The 21,984-nt window shown below is 41.5% G+C and overlaps 1 protein-coding gene across 2 annotated transcripts; it reads right to left on the bottom strand.

Moving 5' to 3' along the window:
• Nucleotides 1-414: 414 nt before the first annotated feature.
• LOC125705050 (NACHT, LRR and PYD domains-containing protein 12-like) lies at nt 415-14,943 on the bottom strand. 2 transcript variants are annotated; one of them, XM_048971374.1, is made up of 10 exons: nt 14,821-14,943; nt 13,439-13,546; nt 12,227-12,322; nt 12,002-12,071; nt 11,412-11,652; nt 8,668-10,420; nt 8,224-8,397; nt 4,764-4,937; nt 4,206-4,252; nt 415-1,480 (listed from the first exon to the last, which is right to left on the bottom strand). In XM_048971374.1, the coding sequence occupies exons 1-10, from the start codon at nt 14,916-14,918 to the stop codon at nt 948-950; spliced, it is 3,294 nt and encodes a 1,097-aa protein (XP_048827331.1). In that variant the 5' UTR covers nt 14,919-14,943; the 3' UTR covers nt 415-947. The 2 variants fall into 2 exon arrangements, with proteins under 2 accessions (XP_048827331.1, XP_048827332.1); XM_048971375.1 differs by lacking the exon at nt 12,002-12,071.
• Nucleotides 14,944-21,984: the final 7,041 nt, after the last annotated feature.

Here is a 21,984-nt window from a genome sequence, read left to right as displayed (position 1 = left end):
ATTATACTGCAGTGGAAAGTTACAGATATCTGAGCCTTTACAGAATGTCAGGTCTCCCACTGGAAGGTCAAGAAGAGAGAATTGTTTCATCAGAGAATGAGTGCCATCCACATGGATGTCCATACATCTAGCAGCCATTACATCTAAAAGCAGACCTGGATAAGCCACTCAAAGAAATTTTTTCCTTGGTGTATTGCGACAGAAAATATTCAGCGTGATGACGACGAAAATTTATGGCCAAATGTTTGTGTTTTTAAATTCATTGTACTTTGTGGAACAACGTCGTCTTATGAGAGAGGGCATGTGCTGTAGTTTGGGCAGCTTGAGTCACTTTTGGGTATTTTGGTGTTTCGGTACATTTTCCACCGAAAGTTAACTGATATGCTCAGGTGCATATTTGTAAAGTTCAAAAAAGCATCTTAAACAAATTTATTTAAAATAAGAATTGTATACAATTTTACAAAAAAATGCACATATTTTACAAAAAAATGAATGTGCAAAACAACAAAATTCGTGCATGATAGAGATTGCAGAGATAATACAGACCTTCATCCATCCATTTCTTAACAACTCATCCTGAACAGCATCATGTGTATAAATATACTGTATGATATACAATATTATACATGTATATATAAAACCTGTAGTAACTATAATATCAAAAATCATAATTATGAAGCTATAAGCAAAATAATGTAGCTTAATTTGTTATAAGGGGAAAATTCATAAATGCACAACAAACTATCGAACTTTTTAACTCAGTGCATCTCTTATGCGTTGATAAAAATTCTAAAGAGTAAATTATAGATGCAAATTCAGTTATCAATTGTGGTGAAAGGCACTGAAATTTAAAATGTTAGGAGATCATTCACTCCTTCTCCTTCCCTAAATTTGTGCAGGTTGTGGAGCCTAACAATGCCTGGCTGGGACAACTAAGGCACAGGACACTAATCCACCTGCCACAGGATCACTGAAGAACCATAAACACCAAACCCTGGATAGACAGGCTGGCTGAATGTGGAATGAAATGTGTGTAAAGGTGTCAGTTTTGTAGGAGAGACACTGTAGAAGGTCAGAGTGCCAGCAAGCCAGTCCAGATACACCGCTACTCTGCGGCAGTGGGGGGTGGGCACAGGTTTATCAATGTGGTTGCCATTATGGCAGACAGAATAGACTTTAGCAGAGCAGCGCAAAACCCAGGACTTCTCATTGTGTCCAAACCTGCTGCCATTCTTCGCTTCTTTCCTCCCGATTTCTTTATAAGTTACAGCGATCTCCGCCACGTCCCCTCTCCACTCAGCCTCCCAGTAGCAGCGGCCAGACAGGGCCTCCGTACACAGCACCTGGGGCACATGCTGGAACCTCTCCGGGTGATCAGCATATGGCTGCCTCTGGCATTTCCACGTGACCCTCAGGTCTCCGTCAGACAGACACAGGCTCCGGTGTGCAGTGTTGGGGTCCAGCTTGAGCTGACAGGCATCTACAGAGAAAAATCGACAAACTTTTTATTCGTTCTCTTCTACTGTAAATTCATCATATTCATGTCAAAAACAATCTCATAGCTGCAAATAAATGAAAATCAGACTCAGGACAACTAGGTTAAAGAAAACCAAAGGCAAACATGTCCAAGGCAGTAATACAATTATAAATACTCAGTGTTTGTCAGCCCTTGTTTAGTTTCACTACCTAGGAAAAAATATACAATATAAAAAAAGAAAAAAGATCTCAAAACATCATCGACATTCACTTTCTACTGAAAAACAGAAAACACAGGTCGCAAAAGTTAAGCACAATCAGCACACAGTAGGCGTCATTTAAACATGAATATTCTTCCTTGCCTCTGGCTTGGCAGTTGCACAACATTTTATGTAATATGCCTTTCGTTTGGATTTTTTGATTTGTCCTTTACAGGAGCACTTTTTGGAGCACTGTATACTGTAATCATTATATATGAGTGTAGTATAATTGTAGAGGCTTTCCTGTAAGCCTCAGAATGGATGGCCAAGTGTTCTCAACGCGTAGCTTTGAGGTTATTCCAAATCTTCAGTTCACGTAAAAAGGACCTTTAGCTTTAACATACCACACTTGTGCTGTATAATGGTCTGGTGGCGTGCTGTTTGTACCATGCTGTCTACTCTACAGATGCTACAGTAAGAACCGTGTTCCCTCCGTCATCCACACCATCCAAGCGGAAAACACCTACTCATACCCACCTGTCCTCACGTAATCAAACCACCCCGTGCAATACACCGCCGAGTGGCCAAAATATATAATACTTCCCAAAGTTATAAAGGGCTCCCACAATAATTGTATACAAATATTTTTGGTCACTTTTTTTTTTTTTTTTTACTATAGTCCCGTGGTGTCCAATTTTGCAGCTGAACATGCAAAAGACCAAATCCACAGTAAACGTTTATATGCCAGCAACAGTTTTGCCTGGTAGTGTTTTCAGCATTTTGCTGTAGTGTGTAATGACTGCTCGGTAGTGTTTATTTAGCTTATCGGTTTGATGTGTGTTCTGAAAGCACACAGGAACAGGGAACAGGAGAGGAGATTTTAGGAAATGTGTTTTAGCAATTCATAAAAACTGTAACTAACTGCCATATAGTCCTGTCTGTCATCTCCCATGCATGACCTCGTTCTCTTACAGCAATAAACTTGTTGATGGATTGACCATGCCAGTGCAAAAGTTATGCCTAAGAGCAAGAAAAGAGATAGGAACAGCAAAAGTAACTGCAACGTGTAACTCAGTCAAGGGTCAAAATAACTGTCATGTTCAGGTTATTTCTGTGTCATGACATTACATAGGCATTCATGCGAATGCTGCAAACTGCAACTGAAAATATAACTCACTTAGGAGAACATGTAAGCTCTGCACACAGAGAACCAGAGACAAAATACAAACCACCATAGATACAGGAAGAACATGTAAGCTCTGCACATACAGAACCAAAGACGAGATACAAACCACCATAGACACAGAAAGAACATGTAAGCTCTGCACACGGAGAACCAGAGACAAAATACAAACCACCATAGACACAGGAAGAACATGTAAGCTCTGCACATACAGAACCAGAGACGAGATACAAACCACCATAGACACAGGAAGAACATGTAAGCTCTACACACGGAGAACCAGAGATGAGATACAAACCACCATAGACACAAGAAGAACACATAAGCTCTGCACATACAGAACCAGAGATGAGATACAAACCACCATAGGCACAGGAAGAACATGAAAGCTCTGCACATACAGAACCAAAGACGAGATACAAACCACCATAGACACAGGAAGAACACATAAGCTCTGCACATACAGAACCAGAGACGAGATACAAACCACCATAGACACAGAAAGAACATGTAAACTCTACACATGGAGAACCAGAGATGAGATACAAACCACCATAGACACAGGAAGAACACATAAGCTCTGCACATACAGAACCAGAGACGAGATACAAACCACCATAGGCACAGGAAGAACATGAAAGCTCTGCACATACAGAACCAAAGACGAGATACAAACCACCATAGACACAGAAAGAACATGTAAGCTCTACACACGGAGAACCAGAGATGAGATACAAACCACCATAGACACAGGAAGAACATGTAAGCTCTGCACATACAGAACCAGAGACGAGATACAAACCACCATAGACACAGAAAGAACATGTAAGCTCTGCACATACAGAACCAGAGATGAGATACAAACCACCATAGAAACAGGAAGAACATGTAAGCTCTGCACATACAGAACCAGAGACACACATAGACAAGATACAAACCACCAGCCTCTGGAGCTGTGAGACTTTGCTCCTATTCATCGTTGCCACATGTAATGCTCCTTACACTTTCAGTTTTACAGCTGGCTTTACGTGGCAAATTATGTCACTTTATATCACTGAAGTGTGGAGTCAGTCTTTTATGTCACTTGAATGACAAAAGTGTTGTAACCCAGCTTAATGTCAGCATAAACTCTGGACAATCGACATCGGTTATATGTCACCTTGACGCAGGAGTTGCCAGTGTCAGCATTTATGACAGCTACAAACGTTGGAACGAACCTTTATAAATGCTTTCGTCAAGCGATGTCGGCTGTCATGAAAGGTTTATGTTTGTGTCACATAGCCTTATGATGGGCACCCTTTAGTAAAGTGTTACTTCCTTTTCTTATTAGGCACAAACAGACTTACATTTCCGTAGGCCTGGTCTGATCCAGCACTCTCCACAATGGTCCACTCTGCAGGAGAAGAAGGACAATTAGTGGTTGAAGAGACACTCACAGCATACAATAGTCCTGTGAAGAGCATCAGGAGAAAAGGGGGGACCACAACATACTACTGAGACCCAACAATGAACATGACTGCGGGAAACATAACGTGGGCTGAAGGACAGATAATAAGGGCAGACGGTGGTGTTGTGCTCAACTGCAAAGCAGTTAAGAATATTTGCCTAAGCATAAGATTGACAGTTCAAATCGCATACAAGCTCAGCTGTGGTGCAGTCGACATTTATGCTTTCAGCACTGTGATATATGCCATGGTTAAGGTTGTGAGCTTTATTAATTACATGTGTGTACATATGCCCCAGTAAAGATATCAGTGTGTAACTACACTCCATCCCTCTCTCAGCACAGTTGTTGTCACTGTCATTGTGCTTAATATCTATGTTGTATTTATGTAGGTGACGCTGACATATCTGCATGTGCCATGGATGTGTGAACAGGGCACAAATGTACTCTCTGCACATACTTCAGTTTCTCCAGTTTAAAGTCAGGATTCTGCAGCATATCTGAGAGCAGCTTCACTCCACTTTCTCCAGGGTGGTTGTAGCTCACATCCAGTTCTTTCAGGTGTGAGGGGTTTGAATGCAAGGCATCAGCAAGGAATCTGCAACCTTTCTCCGTGATTCCACAGAATGATAGCCTAGAGATGGAAATCAAAACACAACACTGAGTTGTCACACTCACAGACTTTCAGTTTCTAGGTAGGAAAAGTATAGGAGTTTGTTCTGGCTTAGAATTCTTAAACTGAAATAATATTAAGGCTGAAATTTGACATCCATCCAATTTTCAATACTTACTTAAGCAGTATTAGGACCCACAGTCCAAAGGCACACAATTTAACTTATATTTCCCCTATTGTGAGCTGTGTGTGTGTGTGCGTGCGTGTGCGAGCGGGTATACCTATCCTTAGGGACACAATGTCCCCATAACGTGATAAATATCCATTCCCCATAAGGGAAAACTCATCCATCCATCCATCCATTTTCCAAACCGCTTATCGCGGGGGGTCCGGAGCCTAACCCGGAATCAATGGGCACAAGGCAGGGAACAACCCAGGATGGGGGGCCAGCCCATTGCAGGGCACACTCACACACCATTCATTCACGCATGCACACCTACGGGCAATATTAGCAACTCCAAATAGCCTCAGCATGTTTTTGGACTGTGGGGGGAAACCGGAGTACCCGGAGGAAACCCCACGACGACATGGGGAGAACATGCAAACTCCACACACATGTGACCCAGGCGGAGATTCGAACCCGGGTCCTAGAGGTGTGAGGCAACAGTGCTAACCACTGCACCACAATGCCGCCCCCAGGGAAAACTCAATTTTATAAAAATCAGTAACTGCTATGAAAAAACTAAAAATGCAAAAACTCTTGTGTTTTGCTTGGTTACTTATGGTCATGGTTAGGGCAGGGTGGGGGTTAAGGTTGTCATAGTTAGCGTTACCATTTTTCCCATAGAAGTGAATGAGCAGGCCCTCTAAGGATAAGTATACCCTACATGTGCGTGTGCCTGTGTGTGTGTGTGTGTGTGTGAGCGGGTATTGGATTGGATTGGATTGGATTGGATTGGAAAAGCCCTTTATTGCTGATGCAATATACCATGGCACCAGTCACAAGTACCGGTGAAGAGCAGGCCATCAACCGACCTTACATATACACAGACATCACAGTAGGGGGAAGACCGGTCGGGAGACAGGGGAAGTGAGAAGAATAGAAACAGGATAACATGGTGGGAGAGGAGGAGAATAAAAAAACACCCCCCAGATTGCACTCCAGTAGGGAGTACATTGTGGGAACCGAAAAAAACACCTCAGCAACATAAGCACATGGGCACTACACCTTACATAAAAATGACACGACTTGCAACGGGTAGGGGAAAGGGGGTGTGGAGGTGACCCAGCAGAGACAGACAGCCATCCGGTCCTGCTGCCATAGAGGCGCTGGTCACAGACCCGCCTGTTCACGCTGGGGGTATGAAGCGGCGAAGGCGTGGGATGGGGGGAGGGTAAGTCCTTGGGATTGGGGGAGAGGAATGCAAGAGAGTCTCACTGCCTTGTTCTTCTGGGGGAGTTGTTAGTTTCAGCAGCAGCCTTGGCCAAGGCCAGTGCTGATATGGGGGAGCCAAATACTTGATAGAATAAGGTTGTTTGGGTTTCCATGCGAGGAGCTGAAATTTCCAGCTCCTCTAATGTCCACGCTGATCTCCGCCATCCAATAATTTTTGCAAAGCTGTTAGCTTCTCCATGATGTTATCCAGTTTGCGATCCATTTGCACAGTCTGCACAGTCTGAGTGCTAACAGCTCTGCCCACTCCATCAATCATTCCGGCCAGCCTAGTGGGGCTTTGAGAGGCTGTCACCGTCTTCTTCAATCTTTGATAAACCAGGGCAATGCCTAAGCCAATCAGCATAATACCTGTAATCATGGTTCCGAATAGGTAGATGTCTTCAATGTCCTCCACGGAAAGAGCTGCCAGGCACACGACCCTCCACCGCTCCCATCCGTCCATCGTGTAGCCAGCTGCGTACGTTCCTGCAGGACAGTCAGGTTCCCCCGACCCTAGGCTTCTCGTCGAGAAGATGGTGTCAATTGCGTTGAGAGACCAGCTGATCAAATCCATAATTTTTCGTGGTTTGGAGAGCAGGGCTGAGAGAGTCTCTTCACAGACACAGTATAAGACAGTAGACTAGACGAGACGAGAGGAGCGAAGCAGGGAAGATAAGGGGAGGGAGAGGGTAAGAAGTGCGACCGCCTCCGTTGAGTGCCAAACGAGAATTATCTTACCTTATGGGGACACAATGTCCCCACAACATGATAAATATCCGTTTTGTTTCCTGGTCGCCATCAGGGAAAACTCTATTTTATAAAAATCCGTGACTGCAATGAAAAAACTAAAAATGCAAAAACTCTTGTACTTTCTTTGGTTACTTATGGTTATGGTTAGGGATGGGTAGGGGTTCAGGTTGATTGTAAAAGATTCTCGCACATCACACCTCTTCTTCGGAACCTGCACTGGCTCCCTGTGGCTGCCTGCATCAGGTTCAAATCCCTAACACTTGCCTTTAAAGCCAAGACTGAAACAGCTCCTCCTTACTTGGCAACACTGATCAAGAATCGTGTCACTTCTCGTCCTCTCAGAGCATCAAGCGCTGCTCATCTCAAACTGACCAATGCTTAAAAGAGGGCGACATGCATCAAGACATTTTGCAATGTTGGCACCTCAGTGGTGGAAGGAACTTCCTCTTGCCGTAAGAACAGCTGAGTCCCTTCCTGTCTTCAAGCATCGTCTGAAGACGCACCTCTTCAAGGAGTACCTAGGAGACTAATACCCCCTTACTGTCCACCCTTGCTATTGAAAATAAAATAAAATTAAAAAACCCCACTAACATTTTTTCCTGTGCACTGTTTTTTCCTAACAAGGCTTTTTAATATACAACGCACTTAGCGCTAACTTGATCTTGATGACAGTTGTTGATTTTAGGTCTAGCATATAGATCGAAGAATAGCCATGGACGAAAAAGCACTGGTTGTAAGTCACTCTAGAAAAGAGCGTCTGCTAAAGTATGTAAATGTAAATGTATGTGTGCTGTGATGGCCTGGAACCCTGTACGATGTATATTTCAGGGCTAAGGGTAAGTGGTTGGAAAATGGGTACTTAGACTAAGTTCAGCTTTGTGCCTTATAAAGTCTTTCTTGGAGAACACATTTACTGTACTTTAAGAATGCTTTATACTGCAGTATAAAGCAAAGAAAAAAACACATCTCCTACCTAAACTCTGGTTTCCGCAGCAGTGTTAGCATATACAGTTAATAGGTTTAACCTCGGTTTTATTATTTACATTGTACACGAAAATCCATCCTGAATGTCTCTAATTAACAGTGATTCTCTCAGAAACTGACTTTCCCATAACTACTAACCTGAGTGTTTCCAGTTTACAGTGTTGATCTCCCAGTCCAATAGAGAGCAGCTGCACTCCGGCATCCTGAAGGTCATTGTCACTCAAGTCTAATTCCATCAGGTGCAATGAGTTTGAACAGAGCACAAAGGACAATGCTTCACAACATTTACCTGTGAGATAACAATGATCCAGCCTAATGGGGAAAGTTGCATGTTTAAATCTTCAAGTTAAGTTTCATCTTCAACGTATCATTATACTGTTAAATGTGAAATAGTCACCAAGTTTATTGAGTCTTGGCTTATATAACGGACCATATGAATTATACAGATAACATCACAAATTAGGTATGTTTTGTTCAGTGTATAAATGTCTCCCGAAGTTTGTATTTTAAAGCTGATGACAAATACTTGATAAAATGGTCTTCTTTTAAATATAAAACTAGACCACATCTTAAAATACTTACAGGGCTGTTCTGGAGAACTTTACCACAGGAATGAGTCTCAGTAGTGCTTCTTCTGATCTGCTGTATTTCTTCAAATCAAACACATGGTCTATATTTTCTGATGTCAGCAACACAAAAACCAGAGCCGACCACTGAGCAGGTGACAGCTTCTTCCTTGAGAGCTTCCCAGACCTTAGGTAGTTTTGAACCTCCTCCACTAGAGAGTTGTCCCCGAGTTCATTCAGGCAGTAGAAGAGATTGATGGACATCTCTGGGTACGTTTCGTCCTTTATAATCCCCTTGATGTATCTGACTGTTTCTTCGACACCCTGTGAGCTGGTCTCTTTGTCTGTCACAAGGTCTTTCAGGAGGTTCTGACTGGAGTTCAGTGAGATGCCAAGCAGAAAGCGCAAGAAAAGGTTGAGATGTCCGTTCCTGGTCCGTAAGGCCTTATCAATCACACTCTTGTGGAAGTCAAACAACTCCTCTCGTATCCCACTTTGTTTTTTATTGAGTAGGTTCATCTTGGTGCTTTTGTATGTGTAAGACACATACAAAGCTGCAAGAAAATCCTGAATACTTACATGCACAAAGCTATACACTTTCTCTTCATCCATCATGTCTTCCTCATTCACGATTTCTGTACACAGTCCAGAGTAGACCGAGGCTTCATATACATCATCAATGCCACATTCTCTGAAGTCGTTTTTGTAAAATATAAAATTTTCAATTTCCAGTTGCTGGAAGGCTAATTTACCCAGTTTCATGATAATTTCTTTGTTTGATTGGAATTGATATTTCTGATTCTTTATGCTCGTTTGAATGAGCACAAAGTATATGTAGAGCTGGGTTAGAGATGTCGGGACATTGCTGTTGTCCGCTTCCAACATCTGCTCCAGGACAACTGCTGAGATCCAACAGAAAACTGGGATGCGGCACATTACGTAGAGACTCCTTGACATCTTTAAGTGTTTGATGATTCTCTTCACAAGGTCTTCATTCTCAAATCTCCTCCTGAAGTATTCCTCCTTCTGCAGATCATTGAACCCTCGAATCTCTGTCACTCGATTGACATGCTCAGTTGGTATCTGACTGGATGCTCCTACTCGGGATGTTATCCAGAGTTGAGCAGAGGGAAGTAGATTTCCCTTGATGAGGTTCGTCAACAGCACATCTAGTGATGTCTGTCTTGTCATGTCAAAGCAGTTTTCATTTAGCTGGAAATCTAAAGGTAGTCGACATTCATCCAAGCCATCAAAGATCAGCAAAATTCTGAATTCATTCAAGTCAGTTGATTCAATTCCCTCCACTTCTGGAAAATAGTGATAAATAATATTGATTAGGCTGAAATTTCTATCCTTTTGAAGGTTGAGATCCCGAAATGGCAATGCAAATATGAAATGAACATCCTCATTTGCTTTTCCGATGGCCCAGTCATGAATAAACTTCTGCACAGATACTGTTTTTCCAATACCAGCGATCCCATTTGTCAGTACAGTTCTTATGGATGTCTGTTGCCCAACTACAGGTTTGAAGATTTCATTGCAATGAATTGTGGTAGATTCTGCCAATGGTATCTTGGATGCCGTATCTAGTTCTGGTATTTCATGTTCATTCTTGACTCCTTCACTCAGGCCTTCTGTGATGTATAGTCCTGTATAGATATCGCAGAGGAGGGTTGGGTTCCCTTGCCTGGCACTACCTTCAAAAATGCACTTGAACCTTTTTTGCAATTTGTTCTTCAATTTCTGTTGACACTGGCTGATTGTCTGATCTGAAGAAAGAAAGGCATTTTAACATGAAAAGAAACAAATCACTTATTTGGTATCAGGTACTTTCTATTGCTGAAAAGAGTAGTGTCCAAAACAATAAAAAGAACTACATTGTGAGGTACATTGTAATAACCACACGGCTCTCATAAGCCATACATTGACATGCAGTCATGCATGCAGTCATGCATGCAGTCATGCATGCAGTCAAACTGTTGATGGATTGATGCAGGTGAGGTTGGACACAGTAATGTAACTAATTACACCAGTTCCTAACATAAACTCTGCTCTTTGCCACCACAAAAAAACCATCCATCTATAGCCCCTGTTTTCCTTTGTTATGACCCTTCAACCATTGTATCACATTCAGCTCTGGAAAAAAGTATTAGACCACATCAAAGTTTTTTTGTTTCACTCATATATCAATTTATGGGCGTGCATCTGTGAATAATATAACTTTTATTGCAAACTGTAGCCAGGCTCTTCTCTGTATCTTATTAATGAAGGGCTTTTTCCAAGCTTTATGGGACTTCAGTCCTGCTTCTAGAAGCCTGATAGGAACTTAACAGTGCCCTTCACACCTGCACTTAATGTTTCCCATTCCTTTTGAAGGTCACTTGATTCCATCCTATGATTCATGAGAAGCTGTCGAGTAAGTTAACAGTCATCTCTGGCATTACAATGTCACTTCCGCCCTTTATCTGGGTGGTTTTTGGTCATTGCCAGTGTCTCCTGCTTTATCCTGTTCTTGTGTACTGGTGTCTTAGAAATTTTGAACCTAGAAGCAACCTTCTGCTCAGCGCAGCCGTCTGCCAGTAGAACTGTGATTAAGCCAGCTAGGATTTACAAATGCAGATTTCAAAAATAAAATATAGAGTGGTCTCAATGTTTTCCAGAGCTCTAGATTTGTTAGCTAAAACAATAAAAAAATTCCTACAGAATTATTAGGAAGCATTTAAGGATTATCTGTAGAAATCTTGGTCACTCTTGTCTCACTTTTTTCCTCCTCTTTCTCCAGTGAATCTGCAATGTCTGTCTGGTTCATGTCTCTCAGGGTGTGCAATGTGATCTTCAGAGCCCTCTCTTCATCACAGCTTTCCATCATCTCCTCAGCAGATATAAGTGCATCATCATGTAGTAGCTGTTGGTAGAAGCATTCTGTGTACTTCCGACACACCTGTGCCGTGAACTGTTTCAAATCTCCCCTCTGCAACTTCTGCAAAGTTTGTTGAAGAAGCTGAGATAAAGAGGAGAAGACATATTAGTGTGACATTACTGTTACAGTGTTTTGTACTGTGATTCACTGGGTTTAGGTTAATATAAATGGTCATCTGTCTGCCAGTCTGCACTTACTATTACCACCTATCGTACGAACACCGCAGTCATATTGCCAAGCTAACATGGCCTGTAATAATTTTACATGTATTGTAGAAATGGTTTTGGTGATGAATCACACGTAATTTTTTACAGAATCTGAAACAAAGAATCATTTTTCTTTTTCTAAACACCTTCAGCATTAAATAAAGCAGTAAAAATTGTGAGTAAACTCCAGTTGACTTGCGCTTGAAAAATATCATACAGGATACCTTCAGTCTGCGTGCAAAAACCAAAGACCTGTGTTTCTTTTTACAGCTGGGTTCTACTGACTGCTGATCCCTGTAAACAGGAGAAACAGTTTCCAGTTCGGTTCATCTCTTTATTATACCTATAATTCACACTGGGACAGGCATAGTTAAAGCTACAGTAAAGAGATGAATTCTAATGCAAATGAAGACTTTCCAGTCAAAAACATATTAAGTACACAGACATACAGTTCAGTTGTGTGAAAGTCACACTGCATCCTGTCTCTGCTTGACCGATTACTCTCCATGGACACACAGCTGGCTGTGGGTTTCTCCAGTTGCACCCTGTGAATAGAACATGGAAATGGACCACCCACTCACACTCAACCTATAATTGTACAGTTCTTACAGAAAGTCTAGGAATGCTTGCTTAATTCAGTGAAACTACTGCAAATATATTGGTTTCATAACAATCACAAACATTATCATTGTCATTACTTTATTCATTTGTTTACAAAAAATAATCACATCTGAAGCAACCAGTATGTAATGAACAGAATGCGAGTAGGAGACCAGCGAGTTTATTAAGGAGCTGATAACAAACAAAGCCTGAAGAGGGAGCAAGAATCGTGGTCGGGTTGATCGGCAGAGATCGGAAGCCGGGGAAGTCAGTCCTACAGAAGAACACGGGACAAGAAGACGACAGGGAAGTGGGGACGACGGAGGCGGGTCAGGTAGGGAGGTTGGGTGAGGCAGGCAGGGCAGGCGGTAGAAGGCAGGGAAAATGGGTGACAAGAGACAACAGATACTTCGCGACGTTGGTAGCGGTAGATCTGCTTAAGAAGCGGAGCTAATCAGAGGTGATCGTCCAAAGCTATTATGTCCGTGTGGGCGTGACACAGTAGTTGTAAGTAATATTACTTATAAATAGTAAAAAATTTAAACCCAAATTATTGTTCTAAAGCTTTTCTGAGTTAAAAAGTTTTTTTTTTCTTTCCTATAAAATAAAACGTCAAACATTTGTGTTTAGTATCGCTTTGGGAGCCAGTGACTACAACTGCAATTAATAGCAAAACAGAGCTGAACGAGTCAATCAAAATTTCACTTCAGATATGTTAAGCATTGCTTGTCAATGGACTTTTGTTATGAAACCAATAAAATGCAACATTTTTACAGAATTAATCAAGTGTCCCAAGACATTGTGTGGACATCGTATGTTTAAATTCCAGTAAAATTCATCCAATAAAGTTACTGGATAGGACACAGGCTGTCCATTTGAAAACATATAAAGTGCACATATTAAGACACTGTGAGACATAGTGTAGTCTAAGCTTGTGTCATTCCTGAATGATATGCTTGTTTTGAACAGGTTAGCTAGAGATGATGATCTCTGCACTGGTTTGTACAGTTTGTTAACCACCTGCTTACACCCCAGTTATGGTCCAACATTCAATAAATTACCTGTCATCCTGTAGTTCACCTTTGAAGTTAACAATGATATTTTTTGATCTATCAGTCTTGTTGGAAGTGCAGCTAGGCACAGGGGACTCTGCTTTCCTTGACTGGCCCCTGTGAATGATGGAAAGAGATGGAAAGAGATATCCAGTCATTTTCATACCACACGCTGTAGCCAAAGCACAAATCAAATATACAGACACAAGTTGGGTTCAAAAATTGGCGTTATGTAGCCTGGCAGCAGCTCTCTCTTAGTGTAACATTAATTTACACTAATTTACATTAATTTTGAACTGGATGTACTGGTAAAGGCACTGCACTATTCATCCACAAGAAATACAAATGGATTCCTGCAACCCTTTCATTGTTATGCTATTTTTAACACAACGATCTTTAAAATGGTCAATAAAGAGAGCAGTAAACATTCATTCAAGTAAGTTTTGAACAATCATGGTGTCATTTCCTCGAAAACAAACCCACCAAGTACCTTAGATATGCAGGAATTCATTGGGCTGTTTAGTAGTCGGCATTGAATTCACAAATGCAGTTGTTTTGAAACATGTGCTGCTTCTACAGCTGTATACATATAAATGAAAGTTCATAGAGTATACTGGAAAAATAATCAGTGTAATATCTGCTGTGCGTAATTCCCACCATTCAACAAAATACTTTAACTGGACCCCCAAGACACAGAACCTGGGCTCTCCACTGGACCCCACAGGACAACTTCCCTAGGTGTGTTCCAGAGACACTGAGCCTGGCCATTAATGTCTGATTGTTTTTTAGTCATTTCAGAGTATACACTATATAATCTCCAAATACCCTGCCCCATTAATGTCTGATTGGTTTTTAGTCATTTCAGAGTATACACTATATAATCTCCAAATACCCTGCCCCATTAATGTCTGATTGGTTTTTAGTCATTTCAGAGTATACACTATATACTCTCCAAATACCCTGCCCCATTAATGTCTGATTGGTTTTTAGTCATTTCAGAGTATACACTATATACTCTCTAAATACTCTGCCCCATTAATGTCTGACTGGTTTTTAGTCATTTGAGAGTATACACTATATACTCTCCAAATACCCTGCCCCATTAATGTCTGATTGGATTTTAGCCATTTCAGAGTATACACTATATACTCTCTAAATACTCTGCCCCATTAATGTCTGACTGGTTTTTAGCCATTTCAGAGTATACACTATATACTCTCTAACTACTCTGCCCCATTAATGTCTGACTGGTTTTTAGCCATTTCAGAGTATACACTATATACTTTCTAATACTCTGCTCCAGAACATAATTTGGAGCCACCAACAAATAGCAGATATTTACAGTTTATAATTTTTGTGCATTATACCATCGTATCTAAAACAAAACTTACTTCATTTTAGATTCAGTGGTCGTCATTCTAGGTGAGTTTAGGACGATCTTTTCAGAGCACCCAGTAGAATATGTTACACAACATGTAAACATGCGCATACAGACACACACTTAATCTAAGGAAGTTTTGCATGCCAGGCAGGTTTTTCCGGTCTGACGAGATCCCTGCTGTGATAGGTAGCTCACTACTACCTAGCAGAAAATATGCTCATTGTCAGTACAGGGTGTGTTTGAGACCGAGGTGAGTCCGTCCCGTCGGGGAAAGTTAGGTCCACCCTTTCAGGGGTGGACATTTTTAGTTAATGTGAGTATTTGATGAAAATTTTATTACCCTACAGCTAGAAACGTTAGCAGTTGTTCAGGGAGTCATTGTTGTGTTTTAAAAACATTTTTAAATATCCTAAAACTATAGAAATTAAATGGATATTTCACTATAACAGGATGAGTGTATTAAGCTTGACCACAGCCAGCCCTAGATGGAATATGAGTAAAATAAGTTTAAATACTGACTAAGCATTCATGCTCATTCCACTGAGGGAAAGATTATATCAATCACTTGAAGGGGAAGTTACCCTAAGTTTAGGAAGTTTTAAAGACACACTGAAAATGTTTGATATTGCAAAGAACTAGCATCATATTAGCCTCAAAAGATTTGAATTATGAAATACATTGATGATAACTTCAAATATGTGTAGTTTGTGGCATGGTAGCTCAGTGGTTAGTGCTGTTGCCTTCCACTTCTGGGATCAGAGTTTGAGTCCAATGGCTCCACATGTGAGGAATTTGTATGTTGTGATTATGGGGTTTCCTCCACAGACCAAATACATGCTGAGGTGAATTGGAGATACCTAAGTGTACATGTGAATGGTGTGTGAGTGTGACTGGTGTGTCAGTGTGACTGGTGTGTCAGTGTGACTGGTGTGTGAGTGTGACTGGTGTGTGAGTGTGACTGGTGTGTCAGTGTGACTGGTGTGTCAGTGTGACTGGTGTGTCAGTGTGACTGGTGTGTCAGTGTGACTGGTGTGTCAGTGTGACTGGTGTGTCAGTGTGACTGGTGTGTCAGTGTGACTGGTGTGTCAGTGTGACTGGTGTGTCAGTGTGACTGGTGTGTCAGTGTGACTGGTGTGTCAGTGTGACTGGTGTGTCAGTGTGACTGGTGTGTCAGTGTGACTGGTGTGTCAGTGTGACTGGTGTGTCAGTGTGACTGGTGTGTCAGTGTGACTGGTGTGTCAGTGTGCTCTGCGCTGGGTCGGTGCCCCATCCTGGTTTGTTCCCTGCCTTGCATCTGTAGCTTCTGGCATAGGCTTCAAAGCCTCCCCCCCCCCCCCCCCCCACATAGGACAAGCAGTTACAGAAACTGAATGTATGGAATAATTTAAAATATATGTTGAGGATGGGGGGCGGCATGGTGGTGCAGTGGTTAGCACTGTCGCCTCACACCTCTGGGACCCGGGTTCGAGTCTCCGCCTGGGTCACATGTGTGTGGAGTTTGCATGTTCTCCCCATGTCGTCGTGGGGTTTCCTCTGGGTACTCCGGTTTCCCCCCACAGTCCAAAAACATGCTGAGGCTGATTGGAGTCACTAAATTGTCCATAGGTGTGAATGGTGTGTGAGTGTGCCCTGCGATGGGCTGGCCCCCCATCCTGGGTTGTTCCCTGCCTCGTGCCCATTGCTTCCGGGATAGGCTCCGGACCCCCCACGACCCAGTAGGATAAGCTGTTTGGAAAATGCAGCACTTGATGCAAGTGAAAAGCATCTCCATCCCATCAAACGAAATGGTACAGAATGTATAAAATGCATTTTAAAACAAATTGGCATATTCATAACTGTTTGCCGGTGGTGGTTTCTTTAAGACAATAAGTAAAGAAGTGAGTTTCATGGAAAAAGACTAGAAAAAATTCATATCACATAAAACACATCAATGTACAATCACAACAATCCTTTCCATGCGAAACAAAAATAGTGCAGCTGTTCAAAAAATGTCTGACAAAGTATTGTGCAAAATGGCATCACCTTTAGGTTGATATAAGAAACTTCAGTGAAGCAAAACATTTTCTTTAAAAATAACGCATTTTTAAAGCTGAACCTCCAGCTAGGATGTTGTAAATCTCTGGGGCCACAGTTCTTGAGGCTGGTCCTCCAATTAGCTGTGAACCATTTAATGCCACTGCAATTTATGGTTGCATCCCCGGGACTTGTTACACGTTGAATTTGAGGCAACTAATTACTTGTTGTGTATTATTAGGCTAATAATTGTATGGTACTAAGGGGTGCAAAATGCAGTATAATCAATTTTTATTAGACTATTATTTTTCAAGCAATAAACTATAAATAAGGATTTTACCGAAAACGGTAATATTGTTCCCTCGTCACCTTTCTAAAAGTATTTCCAGGTAGGATCTGATTAGGATCTTCGTTAGCTTTAGTTTCGTTGGTGAAATACCTAACAGTTCATGTTTGACTTTCGCTTAAGGAAGGAACAGAATTAAAGTTTGGTAACACTGAAATAAGCAGTTCGTTTAGTGTTGCCAATCTGGGAAACACAGCTTGACATCGCTCCTTGTATGGATGTAGGCTGCAGTACACCCTGTGGGAAAGGATATCACGCTATGCCTAAGCTGATAGGATTGTATAGTTCACCCTGTGAGAAATGATGTTAGACTATGCCCACTGTGTTTTTTGTTCCACTTGTTGTTCTGACACATATTCCCATAACTGCAGATTACAGCTTTCATTTTATGACAGATGCGACATCTGTGCATTTGCGTAGGTTCCGATTGTCTTTTCAGCAATCTTTCTTGCTCCATTTTATCTGCCTCTGAGTCACACAATGTCAACTGTGTCAAAAATACTGTGTAATTACGCAAATAACTTCTAGATATTTTGTTGAAAATTTCCGAATACACTTTCTTTCCTATGAAGAATTTGACATTCTCCGCTGTGGTGGGAAGTTGTAACAGTTGTTACACAGGGGTGGGGGGGTGACATTTTCAGTTGAAAAAAACAACGGCGAACTTACCCTTGTATGGGACTGAAGACAGAGGTAACAAAAGTAGCATGGAGGAAAGAAAACAAGTGACAGAGGATTGGGGGGGGGTGGGGTGTCAGCAAGGGGAAAATACAAAAACAAAATACTACTGCAAGCAGCAGTAATGGGGCCAAGCACCCAATGAGAGCATAGATGGCATGGGAACATTCAAAAATAGGAAATACAGGGACATAGGAACACAGAAGATATACTGCAAACTAACACGCTGAAGGAAATATTGAAGATAACCTGCCGCAGCAGCAGATACAGGTCAGGTATGGGAAGTGCCCCCTACTGGTGCAATTACTCCATTTTTGCTCAGCTTCCTCAGAATAGGGTCCCAAGTCCCTCACTCACAAATCCGCTTTTGATATATCAAAGCATTCCTGAGATATCGCCTCTCCAGTTTGGTGATTTTGTCCTCAAATTCATTGGACGACAGTGGCAGTATATGACATAGCAGAATTCTTTAAATAAACTGTGATCCCAACCCTCTATAGATCACGCACATAGTGTTTGGTGTTGATTGGATGAATGACCTAGGACGAGTTCACAAAAGTAGATTTTGAGAAAAATTCAAAATGGTGGAAAATCCAATGTGGAGGAAACTAACAGCAATGAGTGCATCAGGACGACCCAAGGAATCAGAAGAATCAAAGATCACAAAAACACAAAAATTTGACCTGATTGTGACACTACAGGGATGGATGCCTACTGCTGTTGTTTTGCTTGGTGATTTTAATATTCATGTGGATACTGACTATTCATTGGCTAGTGAGTTGTGTTCAGTACTGGATTGTTTCAGTTTTGTGCAACATATTGATTTCCCAACTCATGCTAAGGGCCATGCTGTGGATCGTATTTGTTCTACTGGTTTATAGAATGTTTGTACATCTGGTTCTGTCACTGGTATCTCAGATCACAAGCTGGTTGAATTTAGTTTCAATTAGCCGCTGCTTACACTAAGTCAGAAATCTAAAATAACCTGTCGTGACATTAAGAATGTTGATCAGTTATCCTTCTCTATGTCTGTTGATGCTTCCCGTCTTCATGATGTTTTTCAGTTGTCTTGCCCGATGCAGATTCTGTCTCTGTATAATTCCACAATGTCAGAAGTCTACCATTTGTGGCTAAGATCTTGGAGAAAGCTGTTGCTGCTCAACTAAATAATTATTTAAACTCTCATAACCTGCTTGATCCCTCCCAATTCTGGATTCAGAACCCTACATAGTATGGAAACTGCTTGCTTAAGATGACCAATAACATACTTATGCCTGCAGACTCTGGGATGACTGCTATCCTAGTTCTTCTTAAGTGCAGCATTTGATACAGTTAACCATAATATCTTGCTGTCCCAACTTGCAAGTATTGATATCTCTGGTGCTGCTCTTTCTTGGTTTGAATCTTACATCAGTGATAGACAGTATTATGTTTCCATTAGGGAACATAAATCCACCACTACTTCGCTCACACAAGGTGTCCCCCAAGGGTTAGTTCTGGGTCCTATTCTGTTCAATATCTACATCCTCCCATTAGACCAAATTATCCATCGATATAATCTCAGCTACCACTGCTATGCCGATGACACGCAACTGTATATAAATGTTGATCCAACTGCATCATCATCCCCAGCCTTGCTGATTAACTGCATTAGTGAAATCAAACACTGGCTGATGGTTAACTTTTTACTGCTCAACCCTGACAAAACCAAAATCCTATTAGTGGGTACTAAATCTGTCCTCTCTACCCACCGTAGGCTAAATATTGATGTCGATGGGATCCTAGTGGAGCCCTCAACATCAGTCCATAATTTGGGTGTCATTTTTGATCAGCTTCTTACAGTCCAACCACACATCAGCTCACTAATACAGACAGCATTTTCTCATCTACGTAACATTGTGTGAAAGATACCGAAACACTAATTCATGCTTTCATCACTACCCGTCTGGACTATTGTAACGCATTATTTTATGACCTCCCTAATAAACATATCACTAGATTGCAGTATGTTCAGAACTCTGCTGCCCGCCTACTTATGCGCACTAAGGAAATATGACATTTCTCCTGTCCTCCATGATTTACATTTTTTGCCAGACTCTTCAAGAATCAAATATAAAATTATCCTCATAACCTTCAAAGCCCTTCATGGTTCAGTCCCTTATCTGTCTGAGCTACTCCTTCCGTACACTCCTACCCGTGCATTAAGATCTTCCGATGCAGACTTACTCACTGTACCTACTGTAAGCACAGGTTATCAACTTTGGAATGCTCTTCCTCTTAGCAGGTTTTTCCTTACGGACTCTATCCATTTTAAGCTCCTGTTAAAAACACATCTATTCAATGAATATTATTCATCTTGTATGTGACTTACCTGCCTTGTTAAATGTGTTTGTTAAAGTGTCCTTAAGTGTATGAAAGGTGCTATATAAATAAAACTTATTGTGTGGATGTTGGGAATAGTGCCATTTTATTGGCAGACTGGGGTGGTGGTCCCAGTCTTTAAGAAAGAGGACCGGAGGATATGCTCCACCTTCAGGGGGAATCACACTTCTCAGCCTCCTGGGGAAGGTCTATACTGGGGTACTGGAGAGGAGTCTCTGATGTGGGTTAAACCTCAGATCGAGGAGCAATAATGCAATTTCTGTCCTGATCATAGAACCCAGGGATCAGTCCTTTACCCTCACAAGGATACTGGATGGTTCATGGGTATTGAAGCATATATTGCACTTTATTAATTGTAACCCAGTTAAGCCAATCCACAAATATGTACCATGACCCACAAATATTTCCCTATCCACAAATATGTGCTTTTTAACTTTGTGCTGTGTAAAATCATCAGCAAAAATACGGAACGCTTAGTACACGTGAAGCGGGTTTGTGGATCACGTAACATTTGTGACTTCGCTTTTATTTATGGAGTTTTGTCCACCGGCTGAAAAATCCACAAATGTGAGTTGAAGTTAATACCAGCAGGTGGCGCCTGGAAGAAAACCATCCGCGCCCATAGATCAGGGGATAATAAAAAGGCTGAAATTAATATTATTACTCTATACAAAAATCAGAAAATCAGAGCTCAATAAAAAAATCAGAAAGCAGTTAAGACCTATAATATATCATTAAATCTAGACAGTATTACCAAGTATTACCAGAATTAGCATTAACATAAGTAATTTCTGTACTTACTATTTTATGTAATCGGTCTGTGCATTAGTCTGTATTTAGATTTTTTTAATGTAAGAGGGGGATATAGGGCTCTCGAAGGAATAAACAGGCACGCTTCGTTCCGTTCAGAAATATTTTATTAAAAGCGATACAAAATTATGACGTATACGCATTGATCAGTAGTGGTAGGGGTGCCAATCTTATCCGCAAAGGGCCGGTGTGTATGCAGGTTCTCGCTGCAACTCCCTAATTAGGTCACTAATTAGAGGACTGATTTGCTGAAGAGTCCTCACACCTGGTTTTGAACATTTGACCTAAAGGTTATCCCAAAAACCTTCATACACACCAGCCCTTTGCGGATATGATTGGGCACCCCCGTCCTAAGCCATACAACATTAGGAAATATAATAAGCATTGGTAGTTAGTTCCTTTAATGATTAAAATGAATTAGGAGCTCATCATCATCATCATCATCATCATCATCTACTACCTTCAGTCCTGGCAGGAGACCAACACGTGAGTCCCGAGAAATACCGGGCGATGCGCGGTCTATCCCACGGCTGAGTTCCGATCAGCGCCGAGTTCTCTCCCTTCCTCTATACTAAATCAGGAGCGGTACGCGTACGGGCAGGGGGCGATCTCGCCAAGCTCACACGAGGCTGAAGTTGGCTCCTTATTCGCAGCTCCTTATTTGGATTTTCCGGTCCACCTTAAATGCTGCGTAGCCAAATGCAATGACGATTGCGCCTGTAGGGGGGCTCATTTAGCAAGGCTTACCTTCAGAACTTCATTTGGCTTTCGATTCGTATTAACTGAACACGATTCTTTCTGACTTGTTACCACTTTGAAATGAAATTAAATCATTAGCAATTTAGCTCATACCATTGCTTGTCTCTGGGGCTGTATCCTGAAGCACCCTTAATAATTATACCTTTTGTCACATCCTGCATTCCTGCCTCCTTAATTGTTCTTTCC

The sequence above is a fragment of the Brienomyrus brachyistius genome, chromosome 12 (assembly GCF_023856365.1).
Source record: "Brienomyrus brachyistius isolate T26 chromosome 12, BBRACH_0.4, whole genome shotgun sequence".
Classification (NCBI taxonomy): domain Eukaryota; kingdom Metazoa; phylum Chordata; class Actinopteri; order Osteoglossiformes; family Mormyridae; genus Brienomyrus; species Brienomyrus brachyistius.
The sequence above is the reverse complement of the archived record's forward strand: the minus strand, read 5'-3'. Positions and strand labels throughout refer to the sequence as shown.